The sequence below is a fragment of the Choloepus didactylus genome, chromosome 2 (genome assembly GCF_015220235.1).
Source record: "Choloepus didactylus isolate mChoDid1 chromosome 2, mChoDid1.pri, whole genome shotgun sequence".
Lineage (NCBI taxonomy): Eukaryota > Metazoa > Chordata > Mammalia > Pilosa > Megalonychidae > Choloepus > Choloepus didactylus.
The window spans coordinates 218,222,963-218,239,456 of NC_051308.1; the positions used below are offsets into that span (position 1 = coordinate 218,222,963).

The following is a 16,494-nucleotide window of genomic DNA, read 5'->3' on the forward strand; positions in this document are numbered from 1 at the left end:
GTTAGACTTGCATAAGAACTTCCTGACAGGAAGGCCTACAAGAGGGGTGGTCATAGGCTGGCTGTGTACACATGTGTATGTGCAGGCTGGTGTGTCTGTATAAATTAGTGTGCCTATATTTCTCTGTGTTGGAGCATGCCTGTGTGCAGATCAGTTTGGACGCACACACTGGCATGTATGTGTCCATGTGTATATGTGCTTACGTACTTGCATGTATCATGCAGACACGTGCAGGGAGAGTGTGTGCTCCAAGCTGCCTGTCCCGGGGAACGCCAGATGATGTATGACTCTGCTGGCTGCTTGCTGAGCTTGCATTGATTTATCTGAGCCCATCCATCAGGGTTTAATAAAACTAAAAGACAAGCATCCGTCAGCAGGGTAGGCTGGTGACGAGGTCCTGAGCCTCGATGACCTGTTCTCCTGCCCACTGTACCCCTGGGGGAAGCTTCCTTGGCCCACACACTGCCCTGTGACGCCTGCTGGGAGAATCAGCTCAGTCGGCGGCTCCTGACTTTGTGGGTGCCTGGCAGGGCTGCCTGGCCGAACTGGGTGCTGCTGACCTGGTACCAGGCTGGTGTATACCAGAACAATGCTCAGGTTGTTTGAATGTCTTGCCTCAAGCCCCCTCACTATACCAACTGCCCTGGCCTTCAGGACTGCCGAGACCTCTCCTCGATCCAGCAGCTTTCCGCTGGCCGAGCCAGGGCCGCCGGTTCCTGTGTTCCAGCCAGCGTTTGCTCTGGCTGGTCAGTGGCCGTGCCATACCGGTGGTTAAATATTTTGAATATCACCCCTGCCCAAATCCTAGCCCAAGGACTGATGCCTGCCCAGACCTCCTGCCACCCCAAGACCAGTGCCTGGGGCCCCATGGACTGGCTGCATCTTGCCCACGTGTGGAGTTGTGCTGTGTGAGCTCAGGAATCTGCCTTCCCAGCTCTGTGGTTTTCAGGTGCTGCAGCTGTGGCCGACCTCTCTGGACCAGGATGTGGGCATCTTGGGCTCCCAGCCTGTGGCTGCTCTGTGTCTGGGCCACCTGCAGCCATGGGGCAGATACAGGTGAGATGACACAGGAGGGTCGTAGGCCTGTGATTGGCTCTGAGGTGCTGGGGTCCTGTGCACCTATGTTACTCCATCCCTAAGTCATATGGGGCTAGGCTCAGGGTGGCCTGGGGTGTTTGCACATGTGAGCATGTGCAAGGGTGAGGTAGAGAGAGAGAGAGAGAGTGTGTGTGTGTGTGCTTCTGTCTGTACATGTCTGTGTGTCTCTGAGCATCTCTGGGTTTGTTTCTTCGTGTCTCTCTGTGCATCTGTATGTATACCCATGTTCTGCGAGTCTGAGAGAACACACATACATGCACCCATCCTGTGCACAAAGTGTTAGCAGGACTGTGGAAAGGGGTGGGGAGGAGAAGGCAATGACTTCTCCCTGCAGAGGGAAGCTACCTCCCAAATGAGGCCCAGGCCCCTCTGATCCTTTCCGTGGTGGAGAAGCCAGCCTCTAGCCCACGTGCTCCTCCTCCTCCCAGGCTGGCCCTGGATCTCTGAGAAAGGGCCCGCCCTGCGGCTCAGATGCTGGATGAGACAGAAGGCGGAGCTTTCCAGGGCCCAAAGCCAAGGGGAAGTTGATGGGGCACCCTGCCTGGCTCTGCCGAGTACCCTCTGAGTGCCATAGCTCAGCTGCCTGGCTGAGCTGGAGCAGAACTCCTAGAACCCAAATCCAGTCAAGAGAGGCAGAGAAACCAAAGAGAAGATGCGAGGGGGGTTGTGCACCCAGGGCCCATGTAACTGCTTGTGGGTTGTGTGTGCTGCATATGTGTGTGCATATGTGTGTATCTCCATGTGCATGTGCTTTGCTCCCCTCTCCCTCACCAGGTCCCCTGGAGGGGGCTGGGGCAGAGAATTTCAACATCTGTAAGGAATCTGGGCCCCCTGCCAAGGGGTGAGTCACTCGTTGCTGCCGAAGACAGTGATGGTCTTTCTGGCCAGACCTGGGGGAGGGAGTCTCCAGTGGGGGACACTGGACCCAGGGACCCAGAGTTGCTTATTCCAGCCAGACCAGCCAGGGAGTCCAATGCCTGGCTTCTTGGAGCTGTCTTCATTGTCTCATCCCAGCTATCCCACCGGCATTGATGGAAAGGGCTTTTAGGTTCCAGCCTGCTGTTGTAGCACCCCCACCCACTTCCGTTCATTGGGGAGAAGGGAGGCTCACTGCTGCCTACCTGTCCTGTTGGGGCTTTGGAGGCTTGAATTAAACTATCCCCTTCTCCAGGAGCCCTTACCCCCTTAACATACCCAGTCTGGAGCCCTTCCGGGTGGTTCCCTTGTGTCTGTGGGCCCTTCAGGCCTTCAGTCTCTTTTCACTGCTTCCCAGGGTTATTATCCAGGTGGAAAGCCACTTTGTTGGCTCAGACTTGTGTCTGGCTTGCTTCTCTGCTTGGGATGCAGAAGATGAACCCCACCCTTTGCTGAGAACACGTGTATTAGCTGTACATGGCATTCCTTGTGGCACAAACATCCACCATCCACAACTCACACCTGTGCAGCCATGCGCATGAAATTGTACATAACACAAGTGTGTGTGAACCCATTTCCTTACCCCTGAAGTGTCCCTCTGCCCCAGGGCCCACCTGAGTGTGTGTTTGTGGAGCGAGCACATGTAGCACACAGCTCCCAACCCATCTGAGCTCTCAGGCTGCCCAGAGATTCTCTCATTCTCTCTCTTGCTGGCCTGGCCTCTGACCTGGAATCTTGTGGCATTTGGGTTATAGGAGTTCTGGTCCTGCTCTGCGATGGACTCAGTAGCCTTGGGCCAGGCCTCAGTTTCTGGGCCTCGCCTCAGTTTCTGGGCCTCAGTGTTCCCATCTGTATGATGGGAGTCCTCCTGGCTCACTGGGTAGTCAGGGTCAGACAGCAAGTGGTGAAAGGGGCCCCAAGGCAGAGCCTGGTTAAAGGTCCAGAATGCGGACGATAAACTCGCTCCTTCCCAGGTTCCCCGAGAGCCCAACTATGCAGCTACCTTAGCCTGAGCCCACCTAATGCCCCTCTGCCAATTCTCTTCCAGGTGAGCAGTGCCCGCCTTCGCAGCAAGAAGGACTCAAGTTGGAACATAGCAGCAACTTATCAGCCAACATGACAGGTGAGTGCCTGCTTCAACCCACTGTCCCCGCTTCACCCTTTTCCTGGAGTGGCCTGTGCCCCTCCTCACCTGCCCAGCTGACCTCTCTCTGGTGTCTCCCCTGAAGGCTTCAACCTCATCCACCGCCTCAGCCTCATGAAGACATCCGCCGTCAAGAAGATCCGCAACCCCAAGGGGCCTCTCATTCTGCGGTTGGGGGCAGCCCCGCTGACCCAGCCCACATGGTAAAGACCCCAGGATGACCTCTGGGAGTTAGTGCTGACCTCAGCTACATGCCCCAGCACCTCTGGGTGCAGGGACTCTGTGGATCATTTCATCCCTTCCCCTGCCAGGAGTCAACTGGGTTTTCATCCCTGGGGCTGGCAGTGTGGATAGAGAAGGTCCCTCCCAGACCCACCCTCTGTCCCTCCCCCATCTCGGGCTAGTGGTAGGTGGGGACAGATCTATACTCTGTGGGCCCTGCGAGAGCTCCAGGATAGGGGTGGAAACATGGTAAGAGGCGTGTCTATGTGTGTGCGTGTGTGTGCGCGCATGTGTGAAGTCCAAACTCCCACAAATCAGACCCTGCTTAACACTCCAGCCTCAACTCCCAAAATGTTCCCTTTTCTTTCTTGCTGCCCTGGTCAGGCCAAAGCCTTTTCATTTTTTCCAGCATCTCTCCTCCCATAGGAGGAGAGCTCACCTTGCTATTTTCTCTTCCGGGAGAGGTCACCTTTCCCTCATTTACTCTCTTTGACTCCTACTCATCCTTCAGGCCTCAGTTATTCTCTCCAGGGCTTGCAGTTTCCTTGGAAGCACTTGCCACAGTTGTAACAAAATAGTCATTCTGGGGATTCTTTGTGGTGTGTCCTCCCTCATCAGACTGGAGGCTCCACGAGGGCAGACACCTCTGTATTTTCACCACTGCATCCTCAGCAGGCAGCCTCTGCCTGGTGCATCGTAGGCACTAAATGGATGTGTGTGGAATGAATGACTGTGATGTGTGTGTGTCTCTTTGGAGGTGTACACCTGCACGTCTCATGTAGGCTCAACACACCTGGGTGGGGAGACCACTTAGGCCCTTGTCTGAGCCTCAGAGCACCCTCCCTGCTCCACCCACAGGCAGGTGTTCCCCCGGGGCCTCCCGGATGAGTTTGCACTGGTGCTGACACTACTAATGAAGCGCACCCACCAGAACGCGTGGTATTTGTTTCAAGTGACCGATGGAGATGGGTACCCGCAGGTGAGCCCAGCCCCAAGCCCCCATTGTTTCATGGGGCATTGAGCAGTACCAGTTCAGCCCACCCTCCATCCCAGCTGGCAAATACCGGGGCCTCCCCGCTTCACCCCAGGGCCCCCCAGCACCTATCCCATTCTTTCAGGATGTACTGCTCCAGGACCCCTGCCAACTTCTTCCCTTTCTGGACTTCAGTTTCCCCTCCTGTGAAATGAGCTTCATGGCTCTTGTCTGCCATCCTCTGGCTCTGGGGCTTTGATTCTCTGTCCTGCCCCCTTTCCCGATTCCACACAGATTTCCCTGGAAGTCAACAGCCAAGAGCAGTGCCTGGAGCTCCGGGCCCGGGGTCAAGATGGCGACTTTGTCTCCTGCATCTTCCCAGTGCCCCAGCTCTTTGACCTGCGATGGCACAAGCTGATGCTGAGTGTGGCTGGGCGCGTGGCCTCCCTGCATGTGGATTGCACCTCCGCTTCCTCCCAGCCTCTGGGGCCCCGGCGACCCCTGAGGCCTGTGGGCCACATATTTCTGGGCATGGATGCTGAGCGGGGCCAGCCCATCTCAGTGAGTACTAGGTCAGGCCCTGACCTCTGCAGCTATCTTCTGGGAGCCTGAGTGAGCATCCCAAAGCCCATCCATATCTGCACGGGTCCTTCCCTTGCTCAGAATCCTCCCATGAGTCCTCATTGCCCTCTAGATGCAGCCTAAATGTATACATCTGGCTTTCAGGGCCCTTCTCAATGTCTGCAGCAGCGCCTGCCTCAACACTTCTCCCTGCGGCTCTGCTCTGGTCAATTTCATCCTATTCGTCCAGCTCACCTAGTACTTTCACCACTCCGTGCCTTACCTGTGCTGTTACCTCCACCTGGCGTGTCTTTCCTTGTGTGCCCACCTGCCGGATATCTACTGGTCCTTCAAGGCCCAGTTTGAATGGACTCCCGTCCTGCCCCGTTCCTCTGGGACAGTTCTCCCTCATCTCCCCCTTGCCTGCACGTGCAGGTTTCAGTCTGCTTTTGGTGACAGCTGTATTCTTGATTGTCTCCCAGGCCAGGCTGGAAACCTCCTGAGGTCAAATCTGGGGGTGAGGCCATCTTTGTGCTCACTGGGGGACAGGGCACAGCACAAATCGATAAAATGAAGTGAAACTAACTTTTTTGTCCCCGGCAGTTTGACCTCCAGCAGGCGCACATCTACTGTGACCCGGAGCTTGTGCTGGAGGAGGGCTGCTGTGAGATTTCACCACGAGGGGTGAGCCACCTCGCCCCAGCTCAGCTCGGGGTGGGCACTGCACAGAGGCATAGCGTGTGGAGATGGGCAGCCAGGAGGGATGCCTGGAGATCTTAGAGTGAGTGGCCAAGGGTGGGGGTTCTGCCCTCCATACTGACCCTGGCCTCTCCCCTACTTTGGACAGTGCCCCCCAGAGACCTCCAAGTCCCGCCGGGATACCCAGAGCAACGAGCTTATCGAGATCAACCCACAGGCTGAGGGCAAGGTCTACACCCGCTGCTTTTGCCTGGAGGAACCCCAAAACAGCAAGGTGAGTGGTGGGATGGGCAGACATGGACACAGGCACAAGTGAGACTGCCCCACCCCTGACCTGGCTGAGGTCTGCCAGCAGGGTCAGCCGGCTGTGTGCCAGGGCTGGACAGGCCCTGGGAGCCTTGCCTATTTACAGACCACCTTATAGATTCAGGGAGGACAAGAGCCCATGGGATGACCCTGTGTCTGCCTGTTGCCATTGAAAGTTATGTCCATCTAGCTCTGCCACTACCCAGACGCTCACTGATGCCGATCCAGAACCGTCTGGTGAGGGCAGGGCCAGGCTTGTACCCCAAGGTGGCTCGTCCGGGACAGAGATGTCTGGGGTCAGAGGTCAGGTTGCACTGTGACCCCTACTTGCTCACTCTCCTGGACCCAGCCCCAACCAATGCCAGGCTTGTTCTATGCCTGGCCTCCTGGCCAGCTGCCCTGCTCACTCCCAGGTTCATTTGGGGTGGTGGGGAAGCCCAGTCCTCCCTTAGTCCCACCCCCTGGCTGGGCAGTCTCCTTTCCCCCAGGCATCATGCCCAGCCTTTGGCTGCAGAAACATAGGATCCCATTGATTCATGGTCTTGTTTTCTCCAACATCACGTGGGTGGGGGGAAGAGGAGGAGGGGCCAGGAAGAAGAGGGATGGGGCCTCGAGGGCCTGAGGAGGCCCTTGTGCCCTGGAAGGTGCCAGACACCAAGCTGAGGGGGTATCTGGGATCCATGCCCCTGCCTTGGGTGCCCCTTTCCAGCATGGACCCCAGATTGCCCCTCCTGAAGGAGCTCATCGAGATCAACCCACAGCCTTTGTTCTGCCTAGGTGGATGCCCAGCGGTCGGGAAGAATCAGCCAGAAGGGAGAAAGGGAAACAAAGGTAGAGAAGGTGGGGAGGGGTCCTCGGTCTGCCCCCTGTGGATAAGACACTACTCACACTCTCTTGTCACCTGTCTGCAGGTGCCAGCTCTGAGAAAGAAGGGTAAATGGGGGCGAGGCAGACTCAGCACCCTGGCACTATCTAGGGTGGTTCTTGGGTAGGGGTATTGGAAACAATACTTGATTTCTTGAATTCCCTGCCCATTCCCATGCCCTCCCTTTTCCCAGGCCCATCAGGAGGCAGTGGCCAATGAGGTAAGGCTCCCGGCTGGACTGGCAATAAGGGCTCGATTGAGGAGATGCCAACCTTAACCCATTGGACAAGGCTTTGGGGCTCTGGAGCCCGGGCATGGGGGTGGCTGGGTGAACACAAACTGCTGGCATTCCTTGGGAGCCCAAGGAATTCCAGCTGGGCCCCGTCTGCCTGCTGCCTCTCCGTGGGTGGGGAGTATCCCTGGACACTCCTCTGAGTTGGCAAAAATGGCCATGGGTGCTACGGAGATAACCCAAGCCTTGGACCTGGAACCCCTTGATTCTGGGCCGCAATCCTCCCCCGAAACTTGGTGTGACCCAGGGCCCTCTGCTCTTCCTCTCCGGGCTCCAGTTTCCTCATCTGAAACAAGGCTCAGGGTCTGCACTGGTGGGAGTTGGCAGGACGAGACTTGTTGTATATGATTCTGATCTTCCTGCTCCCCTCAGATTCCTTCTAGGGCATGTGTGATGTTCTGGGGGCTTGGTGTGCATGGGGGAGGAAGGGGGGCAGGGAGGGCTGATCTGGGGGCTCAGAATTGGTATCCTGGCCTTGTTTGTCCCTTCCAGTGCCCGCCCTGTGCCCTTGGTGCCCAGGAGAGCAATGTGAGTGAACGGAGGGTATGCGGGCTGGGGTGGGTAGGGCCTGGGGCATCTGGGCAGATCTGGGCAGGCAGGGCTGGGATGGGTGTTACCTGGAGGTCGGGTTGGCAGCCTCCTGGTTGAGGACAAGGGGGTCTTTGTGCATTTTCACAAACCCTCCCTATCCATCCTTCAGGGTTGGGATTGAGCCCCACCTCCATCCCTGCCATGGAAGAGCCTCATGCCCTGTGATCTGGGCCTTGGGTTTGGATCCGGGGTGGAGTGGGGGTGGGCAGGTGCCAGGCAGGACCAGGACCTTGGTTGCTGATGCCAGCTTTGCACTCCCCACAGGGTTCTTGGGCCTGCTCTGCTTGGAAGGCTTCATGGGTCATCTTGGAGGCCTAGAGAGGGGGAGAGGCTGGCTCAGGGCTACCCAGCTCAGCTTTGGCCCCCAAAACCATATATTGGCTCAGGGCCTGAGCAGAACCCCTTCCTAATCCCTCTCCAGCTGATCTTGGCCCAGCCTTCTTCTAGGGTCCAGAAGGACAGGGCAGAGGGGATCTGTGCAAGCCCATCTGGTACCCAACTGTGTCTCTTGTGTGTGGAGCATGAGTCACTACTTTCCCGTAACCGGACATTCTGAGTTGCCATGCCACGTTGTCCCACGAAGGGCACAACCTCAGTTCTCCTCAGCTCCAAGGGCCCTGACCTTGGGAGATAACTCCCTCTGCTGCCTGCCCCCTTTTCCATCCAGCTCCCCACCACATCTAGTAAGGCTGATGATTCCCAGATGTGTAGGGGTTACCATGGCAACTGAGAAGCCATGTTATCCTAGCAACTGGGGGGCGGAGACAGCCAAAGTCAGGCAGGTTAGAGGAGATAGCTGAGAACCCTCTGCAAGTTTACAGCCTTAGGAAATAAAGCCAGCATGTTGGTTGGCCTGGAAGGCAGAGAAGGGGCTGGGATTTGGGTCCTGCCGCCATGTTCTGTGACCCTGGCTAAATTTCTTGCCCTCTCTGGGCTCCTGGTTTTCTTATTCCTCCCTGAAATCCTCTGTCCTCTGTTCCCTCAGGTCACACTTGGCCCCTCTGGCTCCAAGGTGAGTTCCAGATGGAGAGGGCACTCCTGCCCTCTTCAGTGGCCCCAGCCCACCCACAGCATGTGGCTCTATGGCTGTGTATTTATATCGGGGCTACCTGAAGCCATGTATGGCTGTGGGGGGAGGGTGGTATTAGGTGTGTAGGTGTTGGAGAGAGCAGGGGCTTTTGTGTGTGCAAGGATGTTTAGAGCTGCCCTTTTCCAAGGCCCTACTGTGCACCAGATCCTGGGCCACACACATGCACATTATGTTCCTGAACCCTTTGTGAAATGGGTAAGATTGTATTACTGCAGGGGGAAGCTGAGGTCCAGCTATGCCAGGTGTGCATGACTGGGTGGGTCAGAGTGATTGTGTGAGGGTGTGGCTAGATGCACCTGGGGCACTGTTTGCATGCATGCCTTTGCACATGTGTGACTCACTGGGGGTGGGGGATGGGGTGGTGAGCACAGACCTGTGGGCCTGACGGGACCACCGAGCTTGAAAGTAGTGGGGTCAGCAGCAGGTGTGCAAATGGTGAGTCAGTGTGCTTGTGAGTGCTTGGGAGTGTGTGATAGAATTATCAGAGCCACCATCTCATTCGGGTTTATCCTGCTAGCTCAGCGCAGAGCACTTTACGTGCAGCATCATGCTTGTCCCCACCACAATCCCTCGAGCCCAGTATTGACCTCATCCCCATTCTACTGATGAGAAAACTGAGGTTCAGAGAGGTGACTTGAATTGTGCTAAGTCACATGCTTGCAAGTATGGAGGCAGGATTTGAACTCGGGCAACTGGACACTCGGCATCTGCCATCCTATGTGTGTGTCTCTGCTGCGTGTGGGTTGGTGTGCTTGGGTGTGGGTGTGGGGAAAGAGATACCAGTGTATTAGACTCACTTTGCCAAATATAGCCTTTGTGGGAGCTGGGGGGCTTGTGGAGGAACACGTATGGAATCCATATGCTGTGTGCCTGGTGGATGAGTGGGTGGGGGCTGGGGGCTGCCTGGGTGTGTGCAATTTACACAACCATGTGTGCCGGGTGGGTGGAAAAGATGGAGCTGGGAAGGGGAAGCTTCCTTGAGCTCCCATGTGTCCCTCTGGTCCCAGTCTGGTTCTGGTCTCGCCCACAGGGAGAGAAAGGCGAGCGGGGCCTGCGTGGCTCCTCAGGCCCTAAGGGCGAGAAGGGAGCTCGGGTAAGTGCCCCAGCCATGCTCCTTGCCTGGGGTGGGGTGGGATGAGGAGCCATCACCCCACCCTCCCAGCTGGGAGCCTTTAGCCTAGCCTGGAGCAGGGACAGGGGCTGGGTCTTTCTGGCAGTTCGTGTGTATGGAAGCACCTATTTTCCGGGGATATCTGGGATGTGGGGTTCCCGGGTAGGTTCAAGGTGTCTCCCCAGGAGGCCCACCCCTTCCTGATCCTCTCTTCCCTACTCCCAGGGCAATGACTGTGTCCGAATCTCACCAGATGCCCCGCTGCAGGTAAGACCTGGAGGTGAGGCTGCTTCAGGGCCGGGTGGTAGGGACCTGTGCCCTCAGGGGTCCAGGGCATCAGGCCCTGGAAACGGGACTGGGCCCCTGTCAACACCTTATCTCCCTGTTCAGTGTGCAGAAGGCCCGAAGGGAGAGAAGGGGGCGTCAGGAGCCTCGGTGAGTGGGGCGCCAGGGAGGGGACGGGGCGGCGGGGTCCCAGGCCAGCCTCACCCTTCTATCTTCACCCCTTCTTTTGTGTCCCCTTGCTCACCTAAGGGACCCTCAGGACTCCCAGGCTCAACAGGCCAGAAGGTAATAGGCCTAGATTTGGAGGGGTGGGTGCTGGGGAGGTCTGAGGCGGTCCTACAGCCAGGAGGAGGGGATGTCCAAAGTCTTCCTGGGAGACCAGCATTCTGGGATCAGTGGGCAAAGGGTTGGCAGCCCCCTCCTCCTCCCCCATCCCTCCCCGTTATCCTGCCTTGTCCAAACACCCGCCCAGACGCATAGCCAAATGCCACGGACTCCCTGAGCGAGTGGCCTGGCTGGCTGGGAAGTTCCTGCCCCGGTGACTGAAGCCATTCAGTCTCGGCGAGGCGGGACCAGGAGTCTGGAAGGCCGTTCCCTCTCCTCAGGCTGAGCTGCCCCTGTTCGTCCAACCCCTTCCCTCAACCCCAGTCATTTTGCTGCTTCTTTCCTCAGGGCCAGAAAGGCGAGAAGGGAGACGAAGGCCTCAAGGGCTCGCTGGGGAGGCCAGGCCGAGATGTACGGAGCTCGGGGCCCCCCACCACAACCCCCAGCGTGGGAATTTAGGATCTTGAAATGCTGGAGTTTAGCCGTTCGAATCCAGCCACTTCCTCTTGCTCAGCCCAGGGGTCCAGGGAAGGGAAGGCTGTGCCCAGGAGGCACAGGAAGGAGGGGGCAGAAGGGCACTGGGCCTGTTCTCCTCCTTGACCTCACACGCCCTGAGGTTGACATTTGGTGACTTTGGGGCACTGGGGTGGCGTCTGACTTTGGGGAGGGGCAAGGAGGGTGGGGGGTGGGTAGTCACGGGTCCCAGGGTGGCTGCTGGCCCAGGGAGGTGGCAGGTCACAGCCCATCCTCACAGCCTCTCTCTCCCCTGCAGGGCCGGCCAGGAGAGATCTGTGTCATGGGGCCCAAAGGGCAGAAGGTGAGTGGGGCGGACGGTGGGTCATGGGGCTGAGGAGGCAGCGCTCTCATACCCGTCTTATGTCTGTGCCAGGGCGACCCTGGCTTTGTCGGACCTGAGGGGCTGGCAGGAGAGCCTGGGCCCCCCGGCCTTCCTGGGCCCCCTGGAATAGGTCTGCGTGGGATTCCAGTGAGTAGCCCCTTGCCCTGCCTGTTGTCCTTTCCTCAGAGAGCCCTCACCAGCCCTGGCTGGAGGTGGGGGATAAGGCTGTGTCCCAGGGGCCCTGGTTGGGGGAGATGGGTAGGGTGGGAGCCTTTGCTCTAGTCAAGCCCCTGAGAAGCTTCCCCTTGACCGTGTTTCTACCCTCAGGGGGACCCAGGTGGCCCATCAGGCCCTAAGGGAGACAAGGTAAGCAAAAGCAGGTGGGTGGGCACATGGCAGAGCTCACGCTTAGCAGGGAGAAAGGAGAACAGGGTCGGGGCAGCTGGGGCCACAGGTGTGTCCAGGGAGAAAGCACACATTTGGCCCATCTGAGGTTGAGCTCTGCTCAGCCAGGTCCCCTGGTGAGTGAAGTGTGACCCCATCCCAGGGCTTGCTGAATGGGAGCCTTGGCTGGGGAGTCAGGCCTGGGGATGGGCAGGCCCCAGTCTAGTAATGACCAGAGTGGCCTTTCCTGGGGCCAAAGTTCATTTTAGGGTCTTGTATCTTGATGAGAAGGAAGCCCCCCTGGGAATGTGTACGTGTCTGTCTGCTGTGGTTCCTCTGGGGTCAGCCAGATCACCTCCCACCGGCTGTACCAGAGCAGGGGTACCCAGAAGCCTCATTTCCTTCCTTCTGGTTTTGCAACCAGAAGGGCTTGGGTTAGACATGAAGAAGGACAGTCAACAGGAAGGGAGTGTTTGTTGACCAAACGGTCTAAATGGAGATGGGAGATTTGGCAGGGAATGTCCTACTAGGGAGTGGAGTGGGCTGGACAGGGAAGGGATGAGTGGAGTGAGGTCAAATCAGCCAGGATCGTCAATTCCCCCTCTTAAGCTTTCCTTCTGACCACAGGGCAGCTCCGGGACTCCAGGAAAGGAAGGTCCTGGTGGGAAACCTGTGAGTGTCCCCGATCTAGCAGGGAGGGGGGTGTCACTGCCACCATACCCAGGTCTGCTCTGCCAGCGCCTCTGAGGGGAGGGGCTGGGTCCTCGGGTCCTCTCTTGGCACATCAGGCCCCTCTGCCCTGGCACTCATGCCCACTGCTTCTTCTCCAACAGGGGAAGCCTGGGTTGCCGGGGCTGAAGGGAGAGAAGGTGAGTTCCAGGTCTGGTTGCCCCCGGTTGGAGGTGAGAGTGGGAACCCCTCTCTGAAGGGGAGACAGCATCAAGGGTCCTGGAATAGGGGAACTGGACCTTCCTCAGGGTAGGCCCCTACCCCCTACTTTGTTCCTGTGCTGTGCAAGTGAGATCACTAAATAAGGAGGTTAACTGGGAGGAAGACAGGTGGGTTCAAGTCCCAGCTCTGCTACCCACATGATTTGTGAATGTGGGCAGGTCAGTTTACCTCTCTGTTAGCCCGCATTTCCCCATCTGAAAAAAAGGGACACAATAATTCTTCATAGTTTGTTGGGAGGATGTAGTTTTGGGATGTCCAGGACTCATAAGTTAAATGAATGAATAAATTGAACAGAAACCCGCTCCGGCATCCCTGTTGTCCACTTTGATGTTGGGGTAGGGTGCTGGCCCACGCTGGGTCTTGAGCTGGGATCGGCATGAGGCTCCTTGCCTTCTCCATGGTTTGACCCGCACCCTGTTCATTCATGGCCTCTCCCTTCTCCTAGGGTGACCCTTGTGAAGTGTGTCCAGCGCTGCCTGAAGGGTTCCAGAACTTTGTGGGGCTGCCTGGAAAGCCAGGGCCCAAGGGGGAACCAGGTGATCCTGCACCAACCAAGGTGAGTGCCCAGAGTGGCCACTGAGGGACCCCACAAAAAAAAAAGAAAAAAAAGGGAACATGACCATAGAGAGGTGTTTGGCAGAGGGACAGGGTACCTCTCATGGCCATAGAGAGATTGTGGGTAGAGGGTCCAAGCTCTTACCCAGGGAAGAGAGGGTACAGAACCATAGAACTTAGGGCTGGGCTAGAGGGCCACCCCAGATCTCTATGGCAACCTCCCAGGGCTCTTGAGGAGGTCCTAGGATGCCGTTTGGGCAAGCTGGGGTGGAGCCAACCCTTATTGTGAGTGAGGCTGTGCCCTCCGCCTGGGGGTGGGTATTGGTTGGGGATGAGGAAAAGGAGCGGGGAGGGCTGGGTCAGGGGTCCTGGCCTGGACTCCCCACCCCACTCCCTCACAGACCTTTTCTTTCAGGAGGGCCTGGGAACTGTCCGACAAAAAGGTGACCGGGTAGGTACAAAAAGGTGATCGGGCGAGGTGGTTCAGCCTTCATTTTCCCCATCGGTTACATGAGTTGATAAGCTCTACCTCTGGGGTGCTGGCCTTGAACCCCATGGAAACCCTGGATATTTGAAGTGTTTTTGGTGGTGATGTTACTGTCCTCATGTGTGGGTGAGAAGTTTGGGGTGCCCCAGCACACCCAGTCTCAGTCCACAAATCTTTCCTCCCTGCAGGGAGACCCTGGTATCCAAGGCATCAAAGGAGAGAAGGTGAGGGAACCCCAGTCCCCTGACTGTCCTTTCCCGACTACCTGGGTGCCTTTCTCATCCCTTCTTTTCCTTCCCCAGGGGGAGCCCTGCTTGTCCTGCAGCTCAGCTGTGGGGGCCCAGCACCTCAGGCCCTCTACAGGGGGCAAAGGAGATGTGGGCTCTCCTGGCTTTGGTTTGCCTGGTCTTCTGGTGAGTGACTCCCTCCTTCCAGAACAGCCCAGGATCAGGGGAGGGGCCAGGAGGGACGCCAGGAGGCAGGTGTCCCAGGCCTGCAGGCTGACCTCTTTCTACAACCACGCGCTGCTCCTGGCTACTTGCTCTGGTACTCCCTCTTAGGACCTCAAGGTGCCTGCTTAGTTGTATGAGGGTTACTGTCCAGCTACCTGCAGGTTGTGGAATCCATAATTCTGAGCTTGCTTTTCTTTTTCTGGTAGACTCTGGGACACATGGAGTCTTGGAGGTGTGGGAGGTGGGGGTGTGTGTGTTGTGACTCTGGCTTGGTTTTCTTCCAGGGGAAAGTTGGGGCTCCAGGGCCAACAGGGCTGAAAGGAGAGAAGGTGAGAGCTGGTTAGACAGCAGGGGACACCAGGGCTTCTTGCAGGGAGGCAAGGGAGGAGGTGGCCAGTGGGCACAGAGTAGGCGCAATATAGACAAGAGGTCAAGCTGTCAATTCACAGTGCAAGAAATGCATTGGGGTTTTGCACACTGGGGTCAAAGAATTTATTCCCAAGAGCCCTCACGTTTTGCAAGAGCATTCCTTAATGTTGTCTTTTTTAATTTAAAGACTATTTAAAACAATTAAGCACATTCAAGACCACCTTATAAGAAAATAGTACTTTACACTTTGACACATCTTCCTATGTGCTGGGTGATGTTCCAAGGGCTTGCAAATGAATTAACCTGTGTTATCCTCCCCAAACCATACAGGGTAGTTAGTACCCAACTAGACCCATTTTACCGAAGAGGAAATGGAGGCACAGTTCAAGTAAATTGCCCTAAGTCATGCAGTGTTTGGGTGCATAGCTGGGATTTGAGCCCAGAAAGTCTGGCTCCGGAGTCTGTAATCTTCACTACTCAGCTGGGCCACTCAGTTTCTATGCTCGTGTTAACGTTTGTATTTACGATTGCATTGGAGACAAACGACAGCATTGAACTTCTAATGCAGCGTTACTTAAATGAGGGGTTCTGCAGGTGTACACATATCAAGCAAGAGAAAACTCAAAATACATGTTCAGACTCAATTCTAACAGGCACTCACACTTGTTATATCTCTCCGGTGGAGTTTCTGCACCCTCTCCCTCCCCTTGCTTCTTCTTCCAGTCTTCTCCATCTCAGTAAATGGCATTTTCCCAGCTTCTCAAACCTGAAACCTTGTCATTCTTGATTCCTCCCTTCTCATCACCCTTTCCATCCCATTCATCAGCAAATCTGGACCGTCTGCCAACAAAATCTCCCTCACCTCTGTCCACCTCTCTGCATCTCCACCATCACCGCCTTGATCTAGGGTCCAGTTGTCTCACTCCTGGACGCCTGGAGCAGTCTCCTCTCCGGCCATCCTGCCTCCCCTGCAGCTCTTCTACAGTCTGTTTTCATCTAGTAGCCAATGTGGCTTTGTAAAATGAAATCAGATTATGTTGTTTCCCTGCTTAAAACCCTCCTCTGACTTGCCTTTGTCTAACGGGACCCCGGACGTTCCAGCCCCTGCCTACTTTTCCAAGCCCAACTCCTCTCTTCTTCCAGTGCTGTGTCTTGGCCGCACTGGCCCTCATTCCATTCTGGAATCTGTCCAGACTGCTCCTGCCTCTTGGATTCTGTACTTGGGTTTCCCATTGCCTAGCAAGTTTTTACTCTCTGCCCTCCCCCTATTCATTCTTTGGCTGACCTCATTCTCATCTTTCTGATAGTAATTGTGGTTACCACTTCTCTGTCTAAAATGGCCTCTCCCACTTACTCTTTCTCATCACCTTCTTTCCTTCATAGCACTCAGCACTATCTAAAGTTATTATTACCTTTTAACATTTTTTATTGTCTCCCATGAATATGTGAGCTTCACTAGGGATTTTTGTCCGACTTGTTCCCTGCTGCATACCCAGCACCTATTCCAGTGCCCAGTACACAACAGGCATCTGATGAATTGCTGTTGGAGAAATGAATTAATGATCTTTGTGTGCTGGGTCAGGGGTGGAGCATGGGCTGGGATTCTTTGAAGTGAGGTTGAGGGCAGAAACATGGCCTCAATCCCTGGCTTGCTATGGAGTCTCTCGGTGACCTTGGGGAAATCCCTTTCCCTCCCTGTGCCTCAGTTTCCCTAGCCAGGAATTGAGGGGGTGATCTAGAGGTCCCAAGGGGGTACTTTTGTAGTCCTGAGTTTGGGGTTGCTCTGGCACTTCCACCCCACCCCCCACTTTAACCTGAAGATCTCTGCTTTGCCCTCAGGGTAATATTGGAGAGGCAGGGCCAGCCGGCAGTCCAGTGAGTATGTTTTGATGGCTCTGGGGAGAAGGGCGAGGGGGAGGTGCTGCCCCCTGCTGGGGGAATGACAGACCTGGGCTGTGCCAGGCCGATGGTGGGCGTCACAT

At 56.4% G+C, this 16,494-nt stretch overlaps 1 protein-coding gene across 7 annotated transcripts in view; it reads left to right on the forward strand.

The window, feature by feature from the left end:
* Positions 1-16,494, forward strand: part of COL16A1 (collagen type XVI alpha 1 chain) — a 51,335-nt gene that overhangs the window by 1,069 nt on the left and 33,772 nt on the right. For 5 of the 7 annotated variants that reach the window (XM_037827894.1, XM_037827896.1, XM_037827897.1 and 2 more), the window contains exons 2-28: positions 950-1,056; positions 3,062-3,136; positions 3,243-3,360; positions 4,238-4,358; positions 4,647-4,913; positions 5,517-5,597; positions 5,761-5,886; positions 6,696-6,749; positions 6,977-7,003; positions 7,568-7,603; positions 8,652-8,678; positions 9,787-9,849; positions 10,093-10,134; positions 10,258-10,302; positions 10,402-10,437; positions 10,825-10,887; positions 11,249-11,293; positions 11,366-11,461; positions 11,642-11,680; positions 12,326-12,370; positions 12,532-12,567; positions 13,095-13,205; positions 13,620-13,655; positions 13,880-13,915; positions 13,994-14,104; positions 14,428-14,472; positions 16,352-16,387. In XM_037827894.1, coding sequence (XP_037683822.1) covers positions 984-1,056; positions 3,062-3,136; positions 3,243-3,360; positions 4,238-4,358; positions 4,647-4,913; positions 5,517-5,597; positions 5,761-5,886; positions 6,696-6,749; positions 6,977-7,003; positions 7,568-7,603; positions 8,652-8,678; positions 9,787-9,849; positions 10,093-10,134; positions 10,258-10,302; positions 10,402-10,437; positions 10,825-10,887; positions 11,249-11,293; positions 11,366-11,461; positions 11,642-11,680; positions 12,326-12,370; positions 12,532-12,567; positions 13,095-13,205; positions 13,620-13,655; positions 13,880-13,915; positions 13,994-14,104; positions 14,428-14,472; positions 16,352-16,387 — 1,890 coding nt within the window. In that variant the 5' untranslated portion in view covers positions 950-983. The remainder of the gene's footprint in view (positions 1-949; positions 1,057-3,061; positions 3,137-3,242; positions 3,361-4,237; positions 4,359-4,646; positions 4,914-5,516; positions 5,598-5,760; positions 5,887-6,695; positions 6,750-6,976; positions 7,004-7,567; positions 7,604-8,651; positions 8,679-9,786; positions 9,850-10,092; positions 10,135-10,257; positions 10,303-10,401; positions 10,438-10,824; positions 10,888-11,248; positions 11,294-11,365; positions 11,462-11,641; positions 11,681-12,325; positions 12,371-12,531; positions 12,568-13,094; positions 13,206-13,619; positions 13,656-13,879; positions 13,916-13,993; positions 14,105-14,427; positions 14,473-16,351; positions 16,388-16,494) is intronic. The other 2 variants (XM_037827900.1, XM_037827901.1) reach the window with 2 other exon arrangements.